Source organism: Onychostruthus taczanowskii, unplaced genomic scaffold (assembly GCF_017590055.1).
Source record: "Onychostruthus taczanowskii isolate IOZ18803 unplaced genomic scaffold, ASM1759005v1 scaffold6, whole genome shotgun sequence".
In the NCBI taxonomy this organism is placed as follows: domain Eukaryota; kingdom Metazoa; phylum Chordata; class Aves; order Passeriformes; family Passeridae; genus Onychostruthus; species Onychostruthus taczanowskii.
Window position 1 is genome coordinate 6,184,778 of NW_024503679.1, and position 26,117 is coordinate 6,210,894.

General features: G+C 37.2%; 1 protein-coding gene across 1 annotated transcript in view; it reads left to right on the forward strand.

The window, feature by feature from the left end:
• Positions 1-19,141, forward strand: part of WDR72 (WD repeat domain 72) — a 92,117-nt gene extending 72,976 nt beyond the window's left edge. Inside the window, exons 18-19 of the mRNA XM_041418783.1 lie at positions 13,200-13,298; positions 19,086-19,141. Coding sequence (XP_041274717.1) covers positions 13,200-13,298; positions 19,086-19,141 — 155 coding nt within the window. The remainder of the gene's footprint in view (positions 1-13,199; positions 13,299-19,085) is intronic.
• Positions 19,142-26,117: the final 6,976 nt, after the last annotated feature.

The window sequence follows — 26,117 nt, forward strand, 5'->3', positions numbered from 1 at the left end:
GACATATAATGAGCAGAAAAATACATGGAAAACAGTACTTACCAGATTAATGAAAGAATAAATTTCATCTTCCTCTTTTAATGACCATTTAACTGGGCAGAGATTGATCTGTCTTTACAAGTACCAAACAAAGAGAAAAGAGAACCCCTCTACTGTCTTTACATTGAGTGCTAAGTGAACATCCCTAAAAATCAAAAGTAAAGAAAATAAATACGTATCCAAAAGAGGGTGCAGTCTCAAAGAAGCCAATAAAAAAATCTGCTTTTCAGGAGGTGACAATGTTAGAATAAAAAATAAGACAAGAAGGAAGGTGAGCCATACCTGTTCATTTTCACTCTGTAGCTGACTTCATGAGCTGAAAAAAATCAAGTAATTTGTTCTTCTAAACCACATTTTCACTTTCCTTTAGCTCTGAATAAGTAATTCCCTGGGAATAGAACCTGAAGTGGCAGCTGTGTATGCAACTATAAAAGTGTCAGGTAGATAGAGGTAATGTTTTTCATAACAATACAGTATGGTAAATACTGCTGATCCAAATTTTTTAATAGTGAATTTAATATTTCCCATTGTAAGAACTATATAAATTTGTTTTTAGCCTTTCATATTTTCTAGGAAAAATTGCATCTCTAAGTTAATACTCCTAGGTACTTAAAACAGCTGTAGATCTGTTTCCACCCTCTTGAAGTCCAATAGGCCACATGCACTGTAGGTATTTTTTCACAGACTGCCACAAGAGTTCTTGCTATTCTGTAGCAATGTAAAAATGTGGAGCTCTCTTGCCAGAGGTAGGTTATTCTTCTCTGGAAAAAGCTTTGGGTTGTGGGAGCAGTTTATGGTTAGAGGCTCACCTGCATTTGTCATTTGTGATAAAAGGTGTGCAAAGATGGGGTGCCTGTGAGTTTCAGTGGGCTCTGTGCATTTAATTAACATTTGGAAGCAGTTAAACTGTGATGCTACAGCTGCACAGTTGCAAATCAATGGAATAAGTCTGAAGCTGTGTTTTGAAGCTCAGAATTTACTTGGGTTATTTTGGAAAAGGTTAAACAGATTCCTGAGTGCCAGTTATAAGTGAACTTCCCTTCTGTTCTTCTGAATGTACTTATGGAAAGTCATCTTACTTTTACAGTATCTGTTCTAATCCTTTTCACATATCTATTAGAATTTCTACTCTGCTTGCTTCATCTCGGTCACCTTGGCCAAACTCAGATTGTGCTAAATCAAGAGCAGCTCTATTGCTTTTTATAAAAGTGCACCTAGTCAACACAGAGGTGAAGAAGGGAGTGAGCATTCTGTGATTTATTTTACAAGACTACTGTGCTTTCTGTTAATTATGCTACAGCCATTGCACAGTGCTTTTGAAACTGCAGTCAAGGTACTGCTGCACATTTGTACCTTTTTTGTGCAGGGGCCCTTTTGGCATTTCCACTTCACTCATCTTACAAGCTGGAGTGCAACCTTCAGTGGTCTCCTGAACTGGCAGTTTTGTATCCTGAAACACTTAATTTGTTTTTATCCTTCCATATGAACAAGGATATATATGACTGTCCCTTGATTCACCTCTGCAAGTGCAGACAAGTTGGTAGTTGAAAGGAAATAGAAACAGAAACAAATCAACCAGTAAAAGAGAAGAATTCCAGCAGTACAATTGAAATATCTGCAGCAGACTGGTAGGACACTTCCATATGGAATTTCTCGTGGAGAACTGGATAATTTCCCAATAGTCAGTGTATACCTACCTTTTCTATGTGTGAATTGGAATATAGATGTGCACAAATAAACATCACCCTAGTAGACTTAAGTTCCAAAGAACACCTAAAGGTATTCCAGATATTTTTGACAAGGTGTAATAAAAAAAGCAATAGAAATGTTTATTTTCAGAACTAACAAGAAAGTAATGATCAGACATTAATGAAAAAACAAATTCTAATTAATGGTTTGGCTACTATGGTAATATAAATGCAGCCAGTGAATGTAATGTTTCACCAACCCTCATAATTTTATAGTATATCTTATGGTATTTTGTGTATTTCTTTTCTAAAAGTCCCAATTCATATGGTGAAGTGATAGTAGGCAGTTATTGCTATGCGGAAATTATTCTTCCTGAGGAATAAGGGCTCAACAGCCAAAAAAGCTAATACGTAAAAAACAAGTGAAAAAAAAAAAAACCTAAAGAAAAGTTTTTATTCTTCTATTTTTTTTAACCTCCTACCTCTGGAGACTTGAATCCTATGCTGAAAGTGAGCAATACCAAAACTAATTACAGACTTTTAAGTTTGGCAGCATTGAGCAGCATCTTCCTGTTACATTTGACCAACCTTATTTAAGCAAGATGCAGTGAGTTTGACATCTTAAAATATCTTGCCTCACATATACATAACACTTGAATGCATAAAAAAGCTCATGGAAAAGCTTATGCTCATCTTACTCCTTTGCTCTTTATCCCACCATGGTCCCTAACTCCAGTAAATATGTGGTCTTGTACTATGTCTTACTTGGCAAGGCAGATCAGCTGCTCTTTTTGGACCCATTCTTTTCAGTTCTTTGCACTTGTGGTCTCACACAACCTCTGGATCACAGAGACAGTTGTCAGTCACCTCCTTAGATGTCCCACTTCTTGGAAGTGCCTGTGGTGTCTGTCTTGCCTCTTCATTACCTGTCTCAAAGGGGAGACTCCAGGCTCTTTTGTTCACTTACAGGTAGGTCTTGCTGATGGCCTAAAGAATAGGGCTGAGTGTAGATGAAGGAGCAGTATTTGGCAGCAGTCATCTTTTACCATTAAGTACTTCACAGATTCTTGCTTATCTATTCATTTGAGGGAGTGCCATATTCATTTTCCAGAGATACATCCAGTGGTGCTTAAAGTGGACAGCCTGTTTCCCAAACCTGTGTCTGCTTTGTGGTAATGCAGCAGATGATCCACATTCATTACCAATATAATTACGTATCACCTAACAGTTCAACAAGCACCTTTCTGATATTTACACGTAGCAACAGATTTCCTCATTAATTCAGAGAATAGCAGAGTCCAAATTGTGTTCTAAATTGCATCAGGAGAATAACTGCATTGAAATTAATCTAAACTCATGCTTCTGTAACAGAGCCCAGAATTATTGCCCATATATACAAAACTGATTTCCAGCTACAAAATAACAAAGGGGACAGCAACCCCTAGTAACTGGTGTTTGGGAAAAATCACAAAATTATGGTGTGAGATGTTAGTTTGCTGCCCTAAACACTAATTCACTACAAATCTTAGCCATGTAACTGGAAATCATTAATTAAATCCTGTGCAGCCAAGAATCATGCATAATGTAACACAACTACTGCAAACAGTCCGCTCCTGATCATTTAAATTTCCTTCTTGCTCTTACCGACATGAGGAGCTTGTATTTGAAGTAGTCCCTGATGAGATTTTGCCTTTTCATCCTTGGAGAATGTCCTTGTACATATTTATAGGACAAAGTAGAAGGATTACCTATGTGTGTTTTTTGCTTTTAGGGTATTAAATGTATTAATGTAAGAAATACATACCTTGGTACAGTATGATCACCTCAAAAATCTTTTGACTCTATGGAAAATAAAGGATCTAATGCTCTAAGCCTTTAAGTAATCATAGTCTGATTGGATCGTGTTCATAAGATAGCTACTTTTAAATTGAATATGCAATTCCCTGTGAAAAATACAATTTCCATATCTTCCATTAATTTTTATGAAGAGGATTTTAGTAAGCAACCCACTCCAAAAGGGCAGTGTTATTGCTAATCCATTGTCACCTTAGGGGTGAGAATAGATAGGCTACTCCAGCAATACTGCTAATGTTCAAAAAGGCAATTTGTTTAAAGGATGGGCACAGAAGGAGAAGGAAGTGGAGTTCACAAATTAAAAAGCTGCACAGCAGTTTCACTGCAAACCATCTACTAGTCATACAGTGCTATCCAATTAATCCATTACTCTTAGAAGAGGAATCCCTGTATATCCAGGTACAATCCTTGCCAAATATCTGGACACAATCATAGGCTTTTAGGATTACAAGTAACATAATAAAGGATAATGATCAAAAATTAAGCACACCAATACAGAATGCTTGGGTTAACTGGACTTGCCATGTGCACTGTAAGGCAGCAGTCTGTTAGGTTTAAAGTGAGATTAAGGAGTTGTGTAACCTGCAATTATGTTGGTTTTCATTAAAAAAAAATAAGATTATTTGGCTCAGTAGGGCCCTTCCTTATATTTACCTCTGTTTAATTGGATTTGGAACTGCTTAAACATCTTTGAGTTGGAGCTTATAAGAAGATGATCCCAGCTGTTTTTCAAAGCTTTAGACAGCAGGCAGACAACATGATCATGTCAAGACTCATACTAAAGCCTTAATCCTACTTTTTCATCAACTAGCACTACAGCTGAGTCTTTAACCTTCTAAGTACTAAATGTGCTTTGGACCTCTCACAATACATTTGCTGTCAAATGTTATTCTCTGATAATATTAATTTTTGCTTCCTTTCTAAAAAGTTTTTTAGAATAGGCTCTATCTATCTGAGGTTGGAGAGTTAGAGTGTAAGACTGTATTTTCAGTCCTTTTATTTTTAGTCCTTTTAAAAATACTGCTTACGAGCTTGCATTTATTGAAGTCTATTGTTCTCCATGGGGGCAAAGCAATGCATTGACATGTAGCTCACGTTGCTGTAATGAATAATCAACTATATTGGTAACTATTTTTCAATGTACAGGAATTGTACATTGAATATATTTTGTTTTCAATAAGAAAGAAATGAGAACAACTTTAGTTTCATTCAGGTCTTTTTCCTAGGAACTGTCCCCATGACCAAAAGAAAATTTTCCAAATTTACAGCCTCAAAACATGCATTATTTTGTAACAGTGCATTATTTACTTTAATAATCCTAGGGCTGGAAAGAGATTAAGTCTTCTAATTAGTTATTCCTGCATCTCTAAATAGTAGCCATGCAATGCAATAATCTGTGCTCCTTTCTCCTCTCCTCTCCTCTTTTTTTTTTTCCTTCTCTTTTCTCCTCCTCTGTCGGGTAGTGCTCCGATTTGTCCTAGTGACACAGGGCTGCCAGCAGGAAAGCAAGCGTAGTTAATGCTCAGCTGCTCAAACCAGTCAAGCAAGCTAGCAAGTCCCAGCTGTGCTACTTGATGTTTTTTGATTGCACCTAGTCCTCAATCTGTGAACTGTTTTCTGGACTTAGATTCATCAAGCTCTGCCGCTTTAAAAACTCATGCAGGCAGGCATCCTAGGATATGCCATTATAAGCTGCTGCCAGGGGATCTTCTAGGAGATAAATGGAATCTGTGTGAAGTAAATTAGTGTGAACCAGTCAATCTGTGTGTCAGCCTTGAGCCACATCCATGGGTAACTAGCTTGCTGACTGAAAAGTCCACTGTCTTTTGCCAATCAGAGGTCTCAGCCACCAGGAAGCAGTCCTATACAACATTAGTTTCTTGGAATAATGCCTGTTTCACCAGCTAGTGAAACTCTTCAGTATACAGTTCTGTACTGCTTGAGTTTACTTATTGCTTACAATTGAACTGAAAATCTTTTAAAGTCAGATAACATTTTAACAGTAGGGAGCATCACAGAAATGTCTTGGAAATAAGTACTTCCACTTTCCTACAGCAGCCATTCAGCAGAGTCATGCTGTGCTGCAGTTGGCTTTACCTCCCTATCAGTAATACATCTCCAAGGCCATAATGCAAAAGAATAACAATAATCTGGCCAGAAGAGGTTAATAAAGAGGCTCTGTGTATTTTTTTTTTTCATGGATTAAGCTATTTCGACAGCTTTGATCGAGAGATGGGAAAACTATAAAAGCTGAAACACTCATATTATGCACAGGGACGTGTTAGTGTCGTAATAACCGTGCTGCACACATTCATTTAGTTTCGGTTTTAAAAGCAAATTGATGCAATATATAGCAAGAATTTCTCTGTAGAAAGGAGCTAAACCAGAATCCTCTGCAAGCTTCCTGATTAATGATTTTATATTTGAATACCAAATCAATCTGCTATCATGAAAATAATAATGTCAATGCTGTCAATTATGCAATTTTAAAGATAGGAAGTATTTCTTTGTTGGTTTTATAGGTGCTACTGACACAGTGCTAGGATCCACATCTACACTGTGTACTCTGCAGCACTACTGGTCTAAAGTACAGAAACCAGGGGGAATTTTGCTGTATTTCTGTGGAAAAAGGTTCTTCATCCTTGGTGATTGGTGGCCAGGCACTGGAACAGACTCCCCAGGGATGTGGGCACAGCACCAAACAGCTCAAGAAGAGTTTGAATAATGCTGTCAGACACAGGCTGGGATTCTTGGGCATGGTGCAGTGCAGGGCCAGGAGTTGGACTTGATGACCCTTGTGGGTCCCTTTTATCTCAGCATGAGACACAGGGTGGGATTCTTGGGCATCCCACCAAGGAGTTGGACTTTATGACCCTTGTGGGTCCCTTTTATCTCAGCATATTCTATGATGTTTTTAGAAATTTGCATAGGTGAGGAAATGCTATATACTTTAATTAAAAAAGAGACTGATTGTCTAGTAACTAGCAGGTTTTGGCTTTCTTTACTACTTCTGTAACCACTTTTTCTTCCCTATTGTCTCCCAATTACTGGTTGGTAAAAAAAAATGAGAAAGGGATAAACAATGTTAATCAAATAATTCAGTCTTACATCATGTTTGATTAAATGACACACTTAGGGAAATTGGAAAAGAAAAATTTAGGCTTTCTATCCAGAGAGAACACTGAGAAGAAGAAACAGTATATAACAATAGAAGAATTAATAAAAGGCAGTTTGATGTTGCATTTTCCTTTCTAAAATCCTCCTAAGTTTTACAGAAGCTTGTGCTTCAGAGCTGTGCAGTAGAGGCTGTGTGGAATTTTATGGGAAAGTATTTTATTTCTTGCAGCAGAACCCACAGAGACAAATTTAACTAGTTAGGTGTTTTATAATATATACTACACAGAATACATGGTCAGAATCTGCTATAAATCACAACTAAGATCAAGACAACTGCTTTAAAATTGAGTGAATGTTTCATTGCACTAATGAAACAAAAATGGGATGTCCTTTGAGAGCATAATTTGTTACATGTCATTATATTTTAGTTGAGAGAAGTATGGAAGTCCCTCAGGGTGAATAAAACTTCAAGGTATATTGGGAAAGAATCACTGAAATTTTCAATTTTTCTGTTTGGAGGAATGCTGCCCTCATAGACATAGGGAGAGAGGAAAATGGACTTTTGAGGGGGTTTTTTTATGTATTAAAACCTTTCTCACATACAGAAGGAAAAAGGTTCTTTAGTTGCAATTTATTTGGCAAGTGGCACGAGCTGTTTGCAGGTGCTTTTGAAGTGCAAGAGCCAGCTCAGGCTTCCCAGGCATGTGGGCTGGTTGTTCTGCAAACTGAGCTCTGCCATCAGGTCCTACTTCTGTGTTTGTTGTAATGGATTCAAGTTACAGGACCTTCCAGTTTGGCTGGTTCCATACTGGCTTATTTCAATTTCCATGTACTGCAGCATTCACTTCAGAATAATAATGTGTTTCTTTAGGTTAATATATTTTTTTTAATTAAAATGTAATCGAAACTGAGCCAATGTGATATTTAATTATCAGAAGATAACAACCAGCAATTCTCAATTAAATGACAACTACATACCTCTGTGCAGATTTTTTCAAATTACACTAAAATTTATGAAATGACCGGCATCTGATGTCTTCTGTCAGTGAAATGAATTTTTGGTTTGTAGAGCCTGAGAAATGGTCCAGAAAGAAAATATGGTTCGATTCATTAAGGATGAGGACAGGAATCTAGATTGAGGTAGGATTAATCTTCTGCAAAGAGACAGGATGGGGAAGAAAAAGCAAGATAACAATTTCTCATGAAAGAATCTGGATCACAAGCTGAGCATGAGTCAACAGCATTCCTGCTGTGGCAACAAAGGCAAGCACCGTACCAGGGAGTGTTACCTGGCAAACCTGTGTGATCCTTGAGCTGCTCTCAGCGCCGGTGCCAGCCGGGGCACAGCCCACCCAGGCAGACTCCTGCCTGCTGGGACCCTGCTGGGCGGGAGCGTCACCCCCACAGGGGCAGCTCCATCTGCGCGGTGGCACCTCCGTGTCTGCCTCTCCTCTGTCTCTGGGACTGCGGAGCTTCTGCTGATGGTTCTCTTGGCAGCTCATGAATATGTTCTGCTTTTCTTGTAGTATTGGTGAAATAATACCCTTTAGTTTGGCTGGAAATACATGGAGAAAGCAAAGTAGATTAGGAACCGTCAGTCTGGAAAAGAGAGAAAACAAAGGATTTCAGCCACAGAGGTTATGGAAAGAGTGTCCTGGGCTCATACCTGTGCTTTTTCTCAAACAAGAAGTTGCATATTAAGCCAAGAGGGAATAGGCAGACAGACAAAATGAGGTGCCTCCCTGTGTGAGAAAACTATGGAGTTTGCCATGTCAAAGTGAGTTAGGGTGTAGGATGTAAAGGATGCAAAACATCCTTTACACATTTAAGGAAAACTGAAGAAATTTGTAAAACAGATATCTACTGTGAGTTATTACAGGATGGAAAGAAAATTCTTTGTAATTCCTTGAGTTTCAGATTGGACTTTAGGAGAAATTTCTGATAAAGTATTATTTTATGGTTGTTGGACTCTTAAACTGATAATTTTTTTTCAGCAAATATGGCTGTTCTTAAACTTTTCATTATATTTTTATGATATCTATGAAATGTGCTTTTAAAATAGTACTCAAAGCATTTATTGCTCCATCAAACTTCTTAGGTATAATACAGTAAGTGCCTTTAGAAGCCAAACAGCTGAGAAGTGACATTGCAGCACAATTGTTTTATCCATTTACAAAAATAAAAAAATGGCACCATTTTGTTTCCCTTTACAACTTTTTTTTTTTCCCCATGCAGTTTTATTTAGATTCAGGTTGCTTTGGATTCCATATTGAACCTTAAGTATATTTATCACCTGTATCCTCTCTTGCCTAACATCTTCGAATGAAAAATAATTTTTGTTCCCCTATCCAGTCATTTTGAATGACAAATAAGTTCTTGTTTTCCCTGCAGACAGCCTGTCTTTAAGTCACTAATCCACCTTATCAATAACACAGGCGTCTGATCAGAAAATGCTAAATGTTTTATTTGCCTGAGTTATGCAAACTTCTTTCTCCGGTGTGTCTGCTGTCTAAAAATTGGTATGCAGAGCATGTTTTTTAAACTTCAGTGTAGGATATTTACTGAGTTTCAACCAAACGTGTAGAAATAAATGATTATGGTGAATTGTTGCTGTATTTCGTGATTAGGCTGTGTTCACAAAGAACAGCGTCAACAGTTTGATCAAAGACTGTTCTTTAGAGACTGATCACCAGTATCTTTTTGGAAATTATTTGCTTTTATTGTGTGGAATTGTTTTAAATATTTTGAAACTAGATACATAAATGTTTCATTAAACGCTACTATTTTATGACATTGCTTTACAATTCTAAATCCCATATCTATATTAATGACTTTTTCTGTTTCAATAATGTAAGAAAATGGGTATCAAGTTCAGTAAACAAATCCTAAGAGCTCAATAAGAAGCATCAGAAAAAAATTCTACAATTCTCAAGATTGATCCTGTGCAATGAAGATTTATGTCATCTTTATATGCTAAGTTCAAGGTCATTTGCTTCTATGAAATATGTGCTTTTACCTTATTTCCATGCTAACAAAGGTAATCTCTACTGTCCATGTAACAATGGAAATGACACTGCACTGAATAGAAAGCAAATGTTATTGGAGTTATAATATCAGAAATAGTTTTAACTTGCTTAGGACTCGTAGATTTGGGGCTCATTTATACTCTATTTATGTCGCTTTGACGACAGAGATTACCTTTCAGAGGGAAGCAAAAGTAATTTTAAGGTCCATTTAAACCCAAAGTAGGACAGAGTGTCTCTTCTGAATAAAGATGACACTGTTTATGTTTAAATAACTTAAATTCCATCAGCATCCTCAGTATAAGCAATTCAGAACTCTCTTTCTCCCATTGATATTTGTACATAAAATCCTATTCCCCTAAGAGAACTTGCAGTAAAGTAGGTGTTAGTGCTGAGATTTATTTTTTTTTATGTTTTTCCTTGATTATATAATGCCATTTTTACTTTCACTCTTTATTTGGGCCAGACTGTACTTTCCTTATTTTTAACTTTCAATTCCCTTTGTTCTTCTATGATATTTTTAAGAAACCTTTTTTTTATTTTTTTCCGGTTGAGCATATAATGTGGTGTTTCAGAAAAGAAAGATCTGAAGGTCTCTGCCTTGGTTCCTTTCTTGCTCACTGCATGCACTTATTATGTAACTTCATAAGCCAGGGTCTTGTGAAGTTTATTTGCCTGGTTTTGCCTAGGAAGGTGTGTGCACTTCTGAGCAGCTGACAGGGCTGAGGGAGACTTCCCTTCCTTGCACCAGGGACCCAATCCCAGCCTGTCTCCTGGTTTTCTGAAACAAGCACTTCCCTCCTTTCACTCACACTTGCTGGGCTGCCTTCTTTGGCAGCCGTTTTTGCACAAGTTGTCCAGAATTCTGTCTCTCTGTCCCCATGAAAACCCTTTCCACCCCTGCTTTCCACTCCCTTTAAACTGTTTTTAATGACCAGCTATTTCTGCAAGTGTTTCATGCTTTTTGGCATTTTTCAGCTCTCTGAGCTCTGCCTGTCATTCCTTTTCTTATTTTTGTATTTCTTGGCTTTTAATGACTCCATCCTCTCCCAAATTTCCCCAAATCTCTGCAGTATCAACTCAGATACACAAACTGGAAATCCTCCTGTTTTGTCCAAGCATCTTGCTCTCCTGTCTTGGTTTCTTTCTTGTTCATTTCACACCTTCCTTGTGAGGTACCTCATCTGTGTATGGATCTGCTTCTAGTTGGGATTTATTTGTTATGCTCTGAGTTATCTCTCAGCTAAATCTGGTATCTTCACTAAGAATACTGTTCAGTACTGTGTTGTAAAATCCATCTGGTCAATTGAAATTATCTGGCTTGTGCTGACATGGCCTGGGAAGGAGCAGAGCACTTGAGCAGGTTTGTTTTAGTCCCATACAAGGCAGTTGGAGCACAGCCTTCCAGTAAGGGAAGTCTCTGCCAGCTCCTGCCTGGGACTGCGGAACTGTCTTCCCTCTTTGGATCACTATGAGACTTCTTGACTGGGGAAAAATACACAATTCATTTTGAAAGGCTGATTCTGAATTTTTGGTGACTACTATTAGACCAAAACAGACAGGTCTTGTGATTTTTGCTTTCTCTCCAAAGGCATAGCTGTACTTTTTGTTTTCTCTCTCTCATCACAGGAAATTTTCCTATTGTTCTACTTCAGAGTAGTTCTGACTTTTAAATTCATGCTGCTGTAATGACTCAATGTGTCAGCACAGTGCAGCTGACTCCACTGTATGAAGAACTGTTTTAGAAAAAGTGTTCTAAAAATTTGGCAGAAAATTATTTTATTTTTAAATATGACATGAATACTTGTATATTCTAATTTTCTTTTGAAGGGGAAATATTCACTTAGTGTATTTGAAAATTATTTAAATTTTGTAAAAAGAGAAAAGGACAGATATCTTTAAAGATATTTCTTCCTTTACATATAATAGGTTTTTTATGTGTGAAAAAGAACATTTGTTATTTGTTACTGTAATTGTTCTTCAGTATCAACTCACCCCATGCAGATTATCATGTCAACACTTCCTGCTTTATCTGGGCTGGGTTTTAAATACTGATTTGTTGCTATCCAAGGCAAACCCTTTAAGCAAAATTTACTGGTTTTTTGTTTTTTTCAGGTGAAATGCATGGTGTCACTATCATAGATTTTATTATATATTAAGTTTTAATATTACATTTTCAAGGTTCTAATTCCACAATAGTATTGAAACCCTGATTGCTTCAAACAGACTCTGTGTAGCTGCGAGAGTCAAGAATGATGGAACCTTTTGGTGACCTGGGATCAATAGCTGCAAACCCATGGAAAGCACAGAGCACTGAAGTGGAATATGTGTCTTTTGAGTTCCTCATGTCTGCATACTGCCCTGAGGCCTTCTTGATTCACTCATAATCCTGGAAATTTTAAATAGGTGTTAGAATTACATAACCCTTCAGCAAATATTCATTTGGTTTAAAAAAAAAAAATTATCAAAATTTATAAGAGAAGGAATTTCTCTTTTGAAAAGAAAACTGAAGAACATGGAGTTTGTGCATAGCCATTGGTATCCCCGTCCCCCAGAAGTTTGGAACTTTGCTTAGTTTTCTAGACATTACAAAGAAAAGAAATGTTTTCTAGCCACTGCTATTATCTTAGGAAATAGGATCAGCTACGAGTTTTAACAGGACAGAAAAATCAAGAACTAGTCTTTACTGTGCTATTATTCTATAATGTACCACTTATAATTGTAGTTCATCTTCAAGCTGTATTTGTGGCTCCTTGTAGAGATATGAAGCAGAAGAGAGGGAAATGGACTGCGACAAGAGAAGCATCTCTCTTCTCCTCAAGAAAAGTTACTTGGGATTTGTTCAAAAGCCAAGTGAATTAAAAAGTCATATATAGACTGGTAATTGTTTCCCTGAAAATATTTGTATGCTCAGAAATGGAAATGTTTTTAGCAGTTAAGTAAAACATGTAACCAAATTTGGTAATCCTTAAACTGCAATTCAGTGTGGGTTTCAATGTATTTTGGAATTATGAGTAATTTTCTTACACATTTCAGCTTGTTGTATACAGCATATTTTCATCTTAAAACATACACCATTTCTCTCCCTGCTGAATGACTCCAGTAATTACAAAACCATCTGATTGATCTTTTATGTTGTTTACTGGCTTCTTTGGTGAAACAGACAAGCATTTTTTATGACTTTTAAATTATTTTATTATTTTAGGATTCTGTAAGAAAAAGCTGGTTTACTACTTCAGAGGAACCTCATTTAAGCTGATGCCTCAAACTTCACCCTGCATACATTCCTGTCTCTAGATTTTTCAACTATCCTGTGATTGCATATAAGTAGTTTGTGTTTCTGGGTTTTTTTTCCAATCTGTTATTTGTGTTTACAAATTATGTCTTCAGCATTGAAGGCTCTGCAGAAAGCCAGGAAGTGTTGATTTCTGCATACATTACATTTCTCCCTCCCTGTGTTTTATTCTTATTGCTCCAGTCAGTGTGCTGAAGCATGACAAGAGCTCCAAGTCGGCAAACTTCCAAGATGTGGAGGATACGTCTGACAGATGTGTCTTGGAAGAGTCTGAGAGTCCAGGTGAGAGGCATTTAAAGACAACTACCAAGTATCAAGTGATAAATCTGACACAGCTTTTGGGTCTGTAAAAAAAGCAGATTGTAATGCTGTTTCCTTTTTAGCAGCTGCAATGTCAAATTAATGGTCACCTCCAGGGGTCACAGTGTGGAGCTGTTATCCTTTCCTCTTTCATCAGGAGTTCAGGTCTGAAAAAGGATAAAGGCTTTATGACCAAAAAGAAAGCTGACACTACTAGTTCATTATAATTAGTTTTGGACTATACTGCTTACTTAATATATGTACAATGTCTGACCCTTTGAAGGTAGCGTGAGATTATGAAAAATTAGAAGTACTGTATATACTGCAGCTGAATGCAGCAGTGGACACTCAAACACCGTATCTCTGGAGGAAAGCAAATTGGTGGCATTAAATAGCTTGATTCTTTCCTTTAAATCAGCTCACAATCATTATTTCATTTTAATGACTCTTAACATTGATTCAGCTAAATACAGGAACATCCATAAAGTGCATCCTTTTTGGTAACCGAAAGATTTATCTTCATGTAGTTTCATTATCTTTCTCGTTATAGAACATCTATGAAATTTATTAAATGAATCCCAAAAGGAAACAATTAAATATAAATTGCATCGAGTCACAGCTGATTAAAAACATTCTGTGCGACTAAATACCAAGATCTTTTAAGCAAACTCTGAGCTTGACCTATATACACCACACACATAACCTGCACACAGTCCTCATTAGTGAAAGAGTTAAACATCTTTCTTCACTTGGTATTTTCCTTCCTGTTTTATCTGGTTTCTCTGTACCCTCCTTCATCTTTGTGTGCTGATCCGTGTATCATATTTTTGATTCATCGTCTCTGCGGCCTGTCAGCTTAGTTAAGAGATTTCCAAATCTTGCAGCCTGTGCTGACAGGGGGCAGCTGCCAACAGTCCCCTGATCCTTCCCCAAGGAACAGTGCTGAGATTTAATTTTCAGTCAAAGGGTGCAGTCTGAAATCCATGTCAGGTCCCCTAAGTCATCTCAGAACCCGGATAGGACCCATGTCTGGGGGATTATATTTCAGCACGCTCCACTCTTCCAAGATTCCTTGGGAGTTCAACTACTGTCATATACCTGATTTGAACTACATTCTCTTTTCATCTTTTCCAGAGAAATGAACACCAGTATATGTTACAATAATTGAAACCAATGAATTGTAAATCTCTATTCATTTTAAAACCACATAGACTTGGACTCAATGTTGTCCAGCAGAAACCAGCATGAGATTTAGAAAGAAATAGGTAATCTACTCAGAGAGGAGACAGGTTGGACTATCTGTGGTGTTTAGTATCTCCCTAAGAAACCATCTGAAGTCACTTCAACAACAGTTATGGGCCGAATTATGGATTGTCCAAGATTTGATCAGTTTTGAAGTGAGAAAGGATTAAAGCAAGGCGGCACTACAGTGTTCAGGGGAGAATTAATGTACCTTAAAAATAACTAATTTTAACCTTAAATTAATTCTCTCTGGCAAAGTGCGCCTGTTTGGATGGGAACTTACATAGCCAATTCCTCACTCTGCATATCTGTATGAAGCAATGGAAAGAATAAAAGCCTTTCAGGAGGTGAATATTGACTGGCAAAAATTCATGTTGATAAAGCATCCAAACTTAAAAACTGAGTTCCAGTCGGTCCATCTGACATCATTAAACTAGTAATAAACAATGAATTACTCTGGCTTTTGTTTCTGTCCATTCCTGCATTTTAAGACATCTTGTCTTATAGGTCTGAAAACCTCAGGAGATTTCACTACTGGTCTCACTGCTTTCCACTGAGAATTTGTGGCTTGGTTGTCATGGAGACATCGTATTTCTCCAAGAATTGCTCATATTGATCCGTGGACAGGCGTAAATGGCCAGGCGAATGTGAGGAGTAAAGGGGGTTGGGCAGTACTATAAAATGACCAGAGGTTATGGGTCGGAAATAAGCTCATAGCAAACACTTAGGTAAAGAGAAAGAAACAGTTTCATTTTGTTTCAGGATTTCGTTTTTGCACTTTATGCCATTGTCTTCTTTCACTATAGACTGAAAGAAACTTGTTAGTCACTTGTCATGTCAGATCTTTGGTGCTTGTCCTGACACAGCTGTCAGCCTTCCAGCTCTGTGCAGTTCAGGGACACACAACAAAGAGCTAGGAACATGAATTATTTATTGCTCCTTGTGCGGATGAAATTCTGTGATAAGAAATTAAGACACTTCTGACAGAAGTGCTTGTTTGAAAGGAAAGATTTGGTAACACAATACATTTACTTAAAGCTTACCATTTACTTTTAGTAGCAAACATTGAAACAATAATATGACATTCAGTTGGCTATGATTTTCTCAGGTGCTTTACCTTTGAATCATGGAACCTGGGAGTGCTTGGGAGGTCAGCATTTCCTTTGGTGAAATCTGTGACTTAAGAATCTTTCTCACGCACATGCAAAGTCTGGGCAAACTTACAAACTTATAAGTTTTTATTAATAAATCTATAAAGAGTCTCTTGTGCTTCACTTAAAAGATGTTGTCATAGGTGCAAGAGTGATGTTAAGAAATATTTTTTTTTTATTCTGTCTTCTGATGAGGAAAAGGTGAAAATATAACAATATACCTGGAAGGAATTCCAACAATTGCTAGAAAGAGTTCTTTATTACTACTTCAACTAGATTCAGGAAGTCTGTAGAGCAGCCATTAACACCCCTATCTGTACACTGTGGTTTTTGGTGGTGAAAGGTGCAGTCTCTTTCATTGACATTAGAAGGAGCTTTATTTCCAAAGTGATCTTTGTTTTCAAAAATCACATGAAGCTTGCTCTGTTTGTTTTACTTTCCCATTTTCTTTGTCTGCACATGTTCTCACTGCTCTGTGCGTTGGCCTCCAGAAATTGTGGGAGGCAGATACTCAAATGAATAGCAGGAATCCATTTGACTACCCAAGACACAAATCCAAGATTTACCTGTGATTTCTTATGTTTAATGTGTGATCTGAACTACTCTCAGATAGGTAATGAAGCCCCTCAACCTGCACTTTTCTCTTGGATAATTCACAGTAAACACTTTTCACAAGTGATGGACACAGGTAAATATCAGACTGCAGTTTCTTGTCTAAATGAAATGGATTTTAGTTTCTCCCTTCATGTGGCTACAGGCTGCCATTATCTGTGATAGTGGTTCCTGTCTATTTTAGGCCCCACACAGAGGAGATGCTGGGCTTCTCTCCCAGATGCCTAATAGTAGGTTTATCACTGCCATTTTTCCCCACATGCTGAGGACTACTCCTGTTTGACATGCAAAGCCTTGGCTTTTCAAATTTGTCTCTGCTCTGGCCTTGAACATAATAATCAGATAAGAATTGTAACCGTTTTCTGTAGAACTTGACTTTTAGTCATATCAATCTCCCCTAAAGAATTCGCTATCCCATAAAGTGCTTCTTTCTTTAAATAAATATTCCCAGCAGTTTTCCATTTTACCATCAGAATTTTCCACATTTAAGGAAACTGAAAAAGAAGCTGAAAGTGGGTGTCCATGGCTGTGTTAGTTAGACTTCTATGTCTGAGCTATTCACCTGAACTTTTGTGTACAAACAGTGGTGGAAAATTTACACCCTAGATGCAGATCATCTTGTCCAAAGGGAGTTGCTTGAAATGGTTCCTGAGGGGGTTGAAAATGCTCTGAATTTTGTTAGAGGATTTTTTCTACGAGGACTGTAGCAGGACTAAACACAGCTTGAGGTGTCATAGCTTTCATGTGTAGGGCAGTCCCACCAAGGACAGTTCTGCAAGTGCAGCTCCTGTGGGAAAAAGGAATAGATTTGAGCTGAAGTCACAAGAAACCATGTAGACACAGATGCCTCTTCCCTCTTATTTTCCCCAAAAGACTCATTGCAGTAGAGTAGGAAATAGACTATTACTTCACTTGGTAATAGAGGGAAAATGAGCCTCACTAATGGAAGATTGAATTGGAAGCTGTAGATGGAAAGTATAGCGTTTTCCGTCTTTTGGATAGAAACCATGTAAATGGTAAAACCCATGTATGCTTATGGCCGGTAGTATCAAAGAGTCTCTGCCTGGTCCCTTCTGCAGCTCATGATCTCTCCCATCCCTTCATTCCAAAACCATTGCACGTAATAAATTTTCTCTCTTCAATCTTTCACTTTTCAGGACAGAATGTAATTCTGGGTGCATAACAGATAATAGGGAAAATCCAAGCAGTTTTCTCAGTCTTGCTTAATTGCTTGTCCTATTTAGAGACCTTGGCACAGAAATGGGAAAGGTCTCTGACTGTCCCTGAAATAGTGTGTGAGAGGCAGAACTGCAGCAAATAGAAATAAAAATGTATTATTAGTCACACTGTGCTTGAAAATATAGCACTAAAATATGTGACTATCTTGTTATCAGGCAAGTTATAATTACTGCATCAAATATTCACTTACCAGCTCCAAGTTCCATCCACTGAAGTGTTTTTAAAATCAGCATTGTTGCTGATTTTATCTATGGCTGTTGATCAGAACACAGGCAGAATGTAAAAGTAAATATTCAGTACATTTCCAGGTACAAAGCACCCTAGAAAGTAATGATTTTCTGTGTTTGCATGCTCATGAAAAGCAGGAGGCAGTAAATGAGGACTGACCTGGGAATGGGGTGCTGGAGGCTGTTGCTGGTGAGGATGCTGGAGCAGGAAGAAGATGCAATGCAGGGGCAGCCCACTGATCACAGGCACTCCTGGCTCAGGGACTGTGTATAAAATGTCAGTGCCCAGGAATTATTCCAGAAAGAAGTTCTGGAATTTCCAGCATAGGAGTGGCTGAATTTATCATCATTTCACTGCAGTAGGTGTAGTGTCATATCCTATCAGTGTTCTGTGTTACTAGAATCATGACTCATATGTTTTGGTTTGATTTGTGATTTTTTTGTTTGTTTTTGGTTTTGTTTTTTTAATAGTAAATTAAACTGTAGACTCAGAAGACTGCCTACTAGTCATCAAGAAAATGCCTCTCTGTGTCTATGATACACATAGACAGAAAAGTCACAGATAATACGATAAATTTACAAGATATTCATTAGATGGGAATAAAAGAATGTGTGCTGCTTTCTCAGTGTTCATATAGTCATGAGAGATGTGGTGGTACCTGTTTGAGCAGTGTTTCTAATGCAAATAATATTTAAAATTCAGGTTGCAAATGTTACCGTACCTCAAATTAAAAGAAATTATAAAGATAAAAATTGGTGATTGAAAGCTTTTCTGTGAAATTCTAAAATACCTTCACAGGATTAAAATAAAATATAACATTACTTCTGTTTACAGCTATTGTAGGATTATTTCTGCTAAGAGAAAATGTATATAATTTGACAATTATTTTTGCAGAGGAAACATTAAATCCTATTAATTCAAAATAGAAATTATCTTTCTGCTGATCCACTGGAGCACTTTCCTTTAAAACGAAAGGAAGAAGCAGAAGTCTGTGCAGGAGAAGAGTTTTGAGGAATGCCATACATTTTATTGAGCTGTTTCAGGTTCCATATTGCTTCCTGTGGTATATGAAATATAATGTGAACAGTCTTCTGAAGGTAGATTTCTGCACCTTTTAACACTAACATGAGGGGGCTGAAAGTTTTATTCCATTACAAAATTATAGACTTTGTTACTCTATAAAAACACTGTAAAATAACATATATTTTAGTAACAAAGTTTCAGCTATTACCTCATATTGTAAAATCATTAAACCTCAAATTGTAAATCATTAAGAAATCATGCATTTCTTTTCCAGATGACATGAAGCAACATCCCTGGATATCTAAGGTGTGCTCCTGTAAGGTGTGTTAGAAAAAACCACTGAGATGAAAGAATTGGAAGATGTAAAGGACTGCCAAGAAATAGGACATATATGGTGTGGTGGACATGAAATGGCTTTTTGTATTTATTATGGTATCTTTAACAATTCATTTTCAGAAAAAATAACTTCCATGAGATCAGCTTCTTTTGGCTGGTTTATTGGCTTCAATTCACACTCCCATCGCTAATAGATTTACATATACATTTACATAAATTTGAGTAGTTTTAATATAGAAAATATCAACTCTTCATTTTTGGATATCATTCACTTGTTTATGTAGTGATCTTTAGAACTTTGATTGCCATTAAACAATTATATCAATTTTAGTATTGTTTTACATACATAAAATTTAAATTTTTCTCCCTCTTTCCTGATGATTTTTCTTATCAATATCATTTTAACGCTGAGCAAAGCCAAATGCATTTCAAATAATTAGAAAATTTATTTTTACTGAAAATAGAAATTCACAGTTTGAATTAAACATGGAATATTTAGAACTAAAAAACAAAAAGTATTCTGTGCACTTGTTATCAATTTCAATTGATATTATTCTGTGCATTTGTTATCAATTTCACATTCTGAGAGAATGGGAAATTGATGACAAATCTGGCCATGTCTAGGATGTAAATTTTCCTTTTCTCTAAAAACTGCCATTACCATCATCTGTAGAAATGTAGTACCAGTATGGATCTGGAGAAGCCCATTGGGGTCCTCTTCTGAAATGATATACTTCATTGAATACCAATTTGTGCTCATTGGGAAAAGCAGCTATACATTTTTTACTTGAGTGCTATGGCTTCATTTTTGCATTTCTTGTGCTGGATGTGTGGAATAATATCATTGATGCATTTATACTTGCACAACACAACTGAGAGCAGAACATGTCTTTAGCTAACATATATCCTCCTCTTAACTTTTGTGGCTGAATGAGAATTGCAAACATCAAGGAGGTAAAAATAAAATTGTAAATATACCTACAAAACTTAGTAGCCCTACAGGAACCTTGCGGACAGTAGAACAAATTGCAGACAAAGGATGGACCCATCTCCCTCCTTTGCTCCTCTTCCATAAGAACAACCACAACCAGTTGTTGCAGCAGTCTCTTCCATGGACATTTAAAAGTCTGTTCACAACAAGCTTTGCATCAGCATTTGCTCACTTGGGGCAGGATTACAAATCTTTTGAAAACTCTTTCATCTAGATATTTCAAAAATGCATGTGTTCAAGGAGGTCTCATAACTCAAGGAATTGGCATTGCCCATAACACCCACTACTGCTGTAGTAGCAATTACATTTGTGCAACATGATATTTGATTGCTTGTCTTTAATTCTGCAAAGCAGTGCACACCAGCAGCCTGCCGATAGAGCCAGCCCTCTGGAATGGTTTGTGCAGTGATGATCGGTGATTGGCACATGCTTTTGCGTGCTTTCTGCTAATTATCATTACAGGATCAGTAAGGTAAGGCAGGAACTTTTTTATTAGGTACATTTATTTTCCAGTAAAGCAAATATATTCCCCTTGGCTTCTGGATGTCTTTCAAACAACCAACTTTATAATATGCGCTCACAGTGAACTCACTCAGAAAAATCTTTTTGCAACAAAGTGGCAATTTCAGAGCTGAATACACAAACACAGATGAACTTCCTGCAATAGTTTCTTAAAAGTCAAACTAAAGAAGCATTTTCTATGAGTGTGGTCTGATGTACCACTGCATTCATGCTTGTGGAGATGGAGTTTACAACAGTCCCAAGGCAATTAAGAATATATTTTTCTATTGTGTTACTCTGAAGGAATCCTGTCAGAAGGAATAGTATGCTAATATTTTTGAGTAGTTGTTTAAATTTTATATATATGGTGGAAAATTCATGAATACCTAAACTCCTTGAGGAATTTGGTGCTTTGGTTTGGCTTGGATTGTTTTTCATACAGAAGTCACAGGATCCAGTGATCTGTACAGCTCAAGGTGTGGTTTCACAGTCAAGGGGATTTCTCCCCACTCCAGCCTCAGGCTTCTGTTTCCTCACTTAGGTTTGCACTACTGCTTGTGTGCCCAGGCTGTGCCAAGGCAAGAACTGGCCTCAGCACAAAGGCCAGAGGAGGACCAAGCAATCCAGAGTGGAAATGTGGGACAGTTCATACAAAAATTAGCATGAAATTGGAGTTCAGAGTGCTATGTACAAAGTCTTAGTTAAACATAGCTTTTTGGCTTTCAAATCCTGTAAGCATTTTTTTACAATACATATATAATTCATTATATTATTAAAAAATAAAAGGCATTTATTGCTTTTAGTATAAGACAAAATCAAAACTTTTCAGCATCTTTTTTGTTTAAGGGATTTTGAGTATTCCAAATGATTCATACTTGGTCTGACTGATCATACTGAATGGTCACTGACTTAGATTCCTGTATGGAAACCTCCCTAAAGTTTGAACTGTTCATTTGTCTCCAAATCCAAACATTATATTTTGAAATCTCTTGTGCCATTTACATACTTTGAAATTAATCATTGTAATAAACTGCTTCCAATTTGGGGTTGTATTTTGTGGAGTAATCCCTAATCCAATGAAAGATGTTTTCAAAGCACGTTGGCATGGGACTTGATGAGATTCAGTGTTTGAAATAAAGAGATGCTTTAACAAAACCACTATGCAATGGGACTACAAGCTCCAAACAGTAGCAGATTAGCAAGGGAAATGATTTTGCAAGTCTGACTGAGCTGAAGTGTTGAAAATTCAGAAAAGAAGGAGAGAGTTCAGTGAGCAGCATTACCTCTGCCCAGGATTTTGCTCCTTTTGAAATAACAAGTTCTCTGAAGGCAGATGGGACAGTGAGCTCCAGCACAAATCCCAGAGTCATTGCCCCAGTGCTGAATAACATTGCACCCACATCCATGATGGGGCATCCTTCTTCTGTTGGAGATTTCAGCTGGATTTTGCAGGCCACACTTCTTGCAAGAGAAAAGGATGCAAAGGACCAGTCTCAAGGACCAGTCTTCCCCATCTTTCTTCCTCATTGAATATGTAGTCTGAACTGCTAGACAAAGATGTTAACATTACTGTTAGCATTTGAGTTGGGGTATCGTTTGAATTCATAGATCCCCAAACTGAAAATTCATCAATTTTACTTTTGGAGAAGTAGTTCAGAACTGGGATGCAACATAAAATTCACACAATAACCCAATTGTCTTCTTGGGGCCCATGGGAAGTTTGTTTTTCGAATGACACTTGCTGGAAGGTCTAAAGTTTGTCTGAGAGCTGTGCTGTGGGACAGAGGCACATCACAGCAAGAACACTTTCCCTGTCTTCTGATGGATGTGGCTGTGATGGGTGAGTACAAACAGAACTGCCAAGGTGAAGCAGTGTGAGTTCCTAAACAATGTCAAAGATTATGAAATCAAGCAAACATCTGCAACGTTTTTTTAGAGCAAACTGTGCATTTGACAAAATTTCTTAGTGGTACAAATTCAATTACATTTTTCTTTTTATTTCATGTAATTCAAGAAGATTTACCTTCAGAATACAGTTATGCTGACTGAATTTACATTGTGCCATGCAAATATAGCAATAAAACCTGGTTTTCTTCCTCTGCAGTACTCTCAATAAGACAGTTGTGAAAAATAGCCTTACTGGAGAAAGTAATATAGTAAGTATATGTTGCTTCATTAAGTACATTAGCCTCCAGTTTTACATCAACCGCAGATTTTCTTTCATTTTGTGGGGGGGGGGGGCAGAATTTGAAAACATAATACTCATCAGAAAAATATTAACAATATTCAAAAATAGTAAAATAGTGATTATTTTCCTTATTTATTCTTAAATTTATCTAAATAATGTATGATCTTTTTGATAATAAGGATGTAGGGAAATCATACATCCTACCCTAAATCACAATGAATTTTCCACACAGAAACTCAGGGCAGTAAAAGATTCTGTTCAGTTTCAGAATTGTATTTTCTATCTTCACACTGATCTGCAGACTTACAACTCTGACCAGTAAATGTAACGTACAGATTTTTGTTGTTTGTTTTGGTTTATAGTCTTCCTGCCATGTAGATGGCAGCAGCACTCAAGCCTTGAAATTCACTCCACCTTTTTCTTGAGTTTGTTTGAAAAAACATGTTTGGGAATATTATTACTGAGATCGAACTGAAAGCCTGATTACTTTAAATATGGATATTAGTTTAGTAACATGTGCCTGTAAAGAAGCTTTTAACTTTGTAATATGAGTGTTTAAAAGACAGTAAGTCACATCTGTCTGTGACTTAACATAATTGCCACTATTTTTTTTTTAACCTGTGTATTAAATTTCTAGAATTTTTCCTACTGCACTAGGTTGCAAGACACACAGGATGTTTTTGAAAGTTCAAAATTTTATTTCCTTGCAGAATGAGCAGCAGCCTTAGCAGGAAAACTGTTGAATGTGGACATCCTTGTCAAAGAAACAAAGAGGAAGGACAGATAAAGGTAGTGGGATACACAGTGTAGGATTTTGTGCTAGGGGTTCTACTAATTGCAGTGCTTTATAGAAAATATTAATTATCTGGAAAAAACAAAACAACAAAAAAAACCATTTTGAAGGTCCAAATATCTTTATCTTTGCCTGGTGTAGAACTGTCTGCACTGACATTTACTTTGGCTAAGTAGAGAGATTTTGAAAGAGAAGCAACAAAACTCAGAATCAAAGCTGTCTAGTAGTCTTAGTCTCTGCAGTGTCAGCTGAAACCTCAGAGAGATTTTGTGGGACCATCTCCAGGCCCTCAGAGATAAAAGCAGGTGTTATATGTGTAACTGTGCACAGAGGGAAATCTAGCACAAGAAAGCATAATGATGTTAGTGCCTTGAACTAGAAAGTGCTGTTTAAATGCTGGGGGCAAACAGTAGTGTTACAGTGAGCTGTCATACAAAACAGATCAGCACTAGCTCCCTCAATACTTCCAAACCAGTGGCAGCTGAAGAGGGAGATGAAATAGCCAATGGACAGCATATCTCATTCCACAGGATCCTGTCTGAGGATGCATTGGGTGGAAGTTTAAGCCACACTGGCTCTGGATCCGCTGAAGTAACTGGGAAAGTGGGCAAATTGGCAGAGCCATCCTCATCCTACTGCCACAGCTGCAGATGTGGGCAGGTCTGTTGTAACCCCCTGCGGAAGCTGCGAGAGAAATGGGAACTGGTATCCCTCTATGCCTTCACTGTGTGGTGTGAAATAGAAACCCTTGGCAGAGGGGATCATCCAGCTGTTTGTCAGGAAAACCAACTGTTTGTCAGGCAGTCTGCAGAGGCCAGGATTCCACATGGGAGGGTCTGTCACAGCTTCACACTGCACTCAGTGGATGGGCTCTGACCAAACAATCCTCTAAAGTCTGTGACCAAAAACATGGTATAGATGTCATGACACATATCCTGGAGTGACAGCACTCCTTAACTACCGCTTCAGGCAAAGGATTTACAAAGGGAAAGCAGAAATTCTTGGCTGATAAAATGTGTGACAAGAGTAAAAGTAGATGAGTGATGAGAAAAGAGCAGCAACTGGACACATGTTGCATCAAAGCACTGGGGTAGGCAGCTTTTGTCTGTCCTACACTTGTTGAGTACAGTGCCTTGGACATCAGTAATGGGAAAAGCACTTCTCTTCTTAAATGTCTTCCAGACTAATGCATGCTGAGAGCAAATATATTTTTGCTGCTTTTAGGATATAGTTTGAAGATTTGATGGGTTTTGCTTCTCACTTCATAGCATCCATTAAATCAATCTTAGATTTCATTTCATTGAGCAGATATTTGTCAAAAAGCTGCTTCAAGGTCTCCCAAATCCACTTTTTTCTCCTATACTTTCAAAATTATGCCACTGCTTAAGTAATAAAAAATATCTTTTCACCTTCCCTCTACCTCACTGGTAATATACTCAGTGTAGTTATGGGAGTGTTTTATGCATTGCAACCAAGCATAGATTTAGAATTCATATTAGTGCTGATTATTCATGACCCATAATGAAAATATATTTTAAAAGCTCCTAGCAACTTGAAATAACTGTCACCATGTTAGTGTTATCTCTGTGTAGCACATTGGAACAGTTTTGTAAGGATGGTCATGGTATTTTGCAAGTTAATACAAAAGCAAAATTCCATAATAAAAGTTTTGATAGATTTTTGTTAGCCTGCCCAAACTTACTAGGCTTAAGCAGCAAAATCACAAGAGTAATACAATATAGAAACTCTTAGAACTACCAAACAGGCTTTCCTTAGAGATATTTTTGCAGAATCACTTTGTAGTATAACTGCTCCTTAGGAACTTGAGATTTGCAGCAATAACATTTCAAGCTTTTTAAAGAAGGTGATGAACAATTGTAATGGATTGGATACTGAGAAAGTATCAGAGAAAACATCACAAGCAAAGACTCATTTCAGGCACTCTTTCTTGTATTTGTTGCCTTGGTTATATGAAGTGACAGCCCAATGAATCACTGGGTGGTCTTTTGGTCTGACAATTTGGGTATTGTCCAAGCAATTAACAGGCAGGCAGCCAGTTGCAGCAGCCAGTGATTAAATTACAGAGGTTCTTTGGTGGTTTCCATAAAGAAATTTCTGGGAAGAGTTAGATGGATCTACCACCTACCACATGATGAGCATATGTCCTAGTACATATGTCCTGTGTACATGTTTATTTGACAAAATACTTAAGAATATTGCTTCACTTGAAAAGAGTCAATATTTGAAAGACAGTCCATCCTTTTGGTTTCTCCTGTACTAACAATGTGTGTGAGGAGAATTTATGATACTGTTGGAGTAAACCTTAAGCTTTGTGTGGGTTTTTTTAATATGAGATTTTAGAAATGTCTTTCCTCATATCTTGAATCACGTCTGACTAACTGCATAAGTACTTCACAGGTTTCATTCTAGATTTTTCATTTAAAAATGCCTTCTCTTATGTAAGTCCTTTAAGCACTTATAATTGGTGTTAAATTTT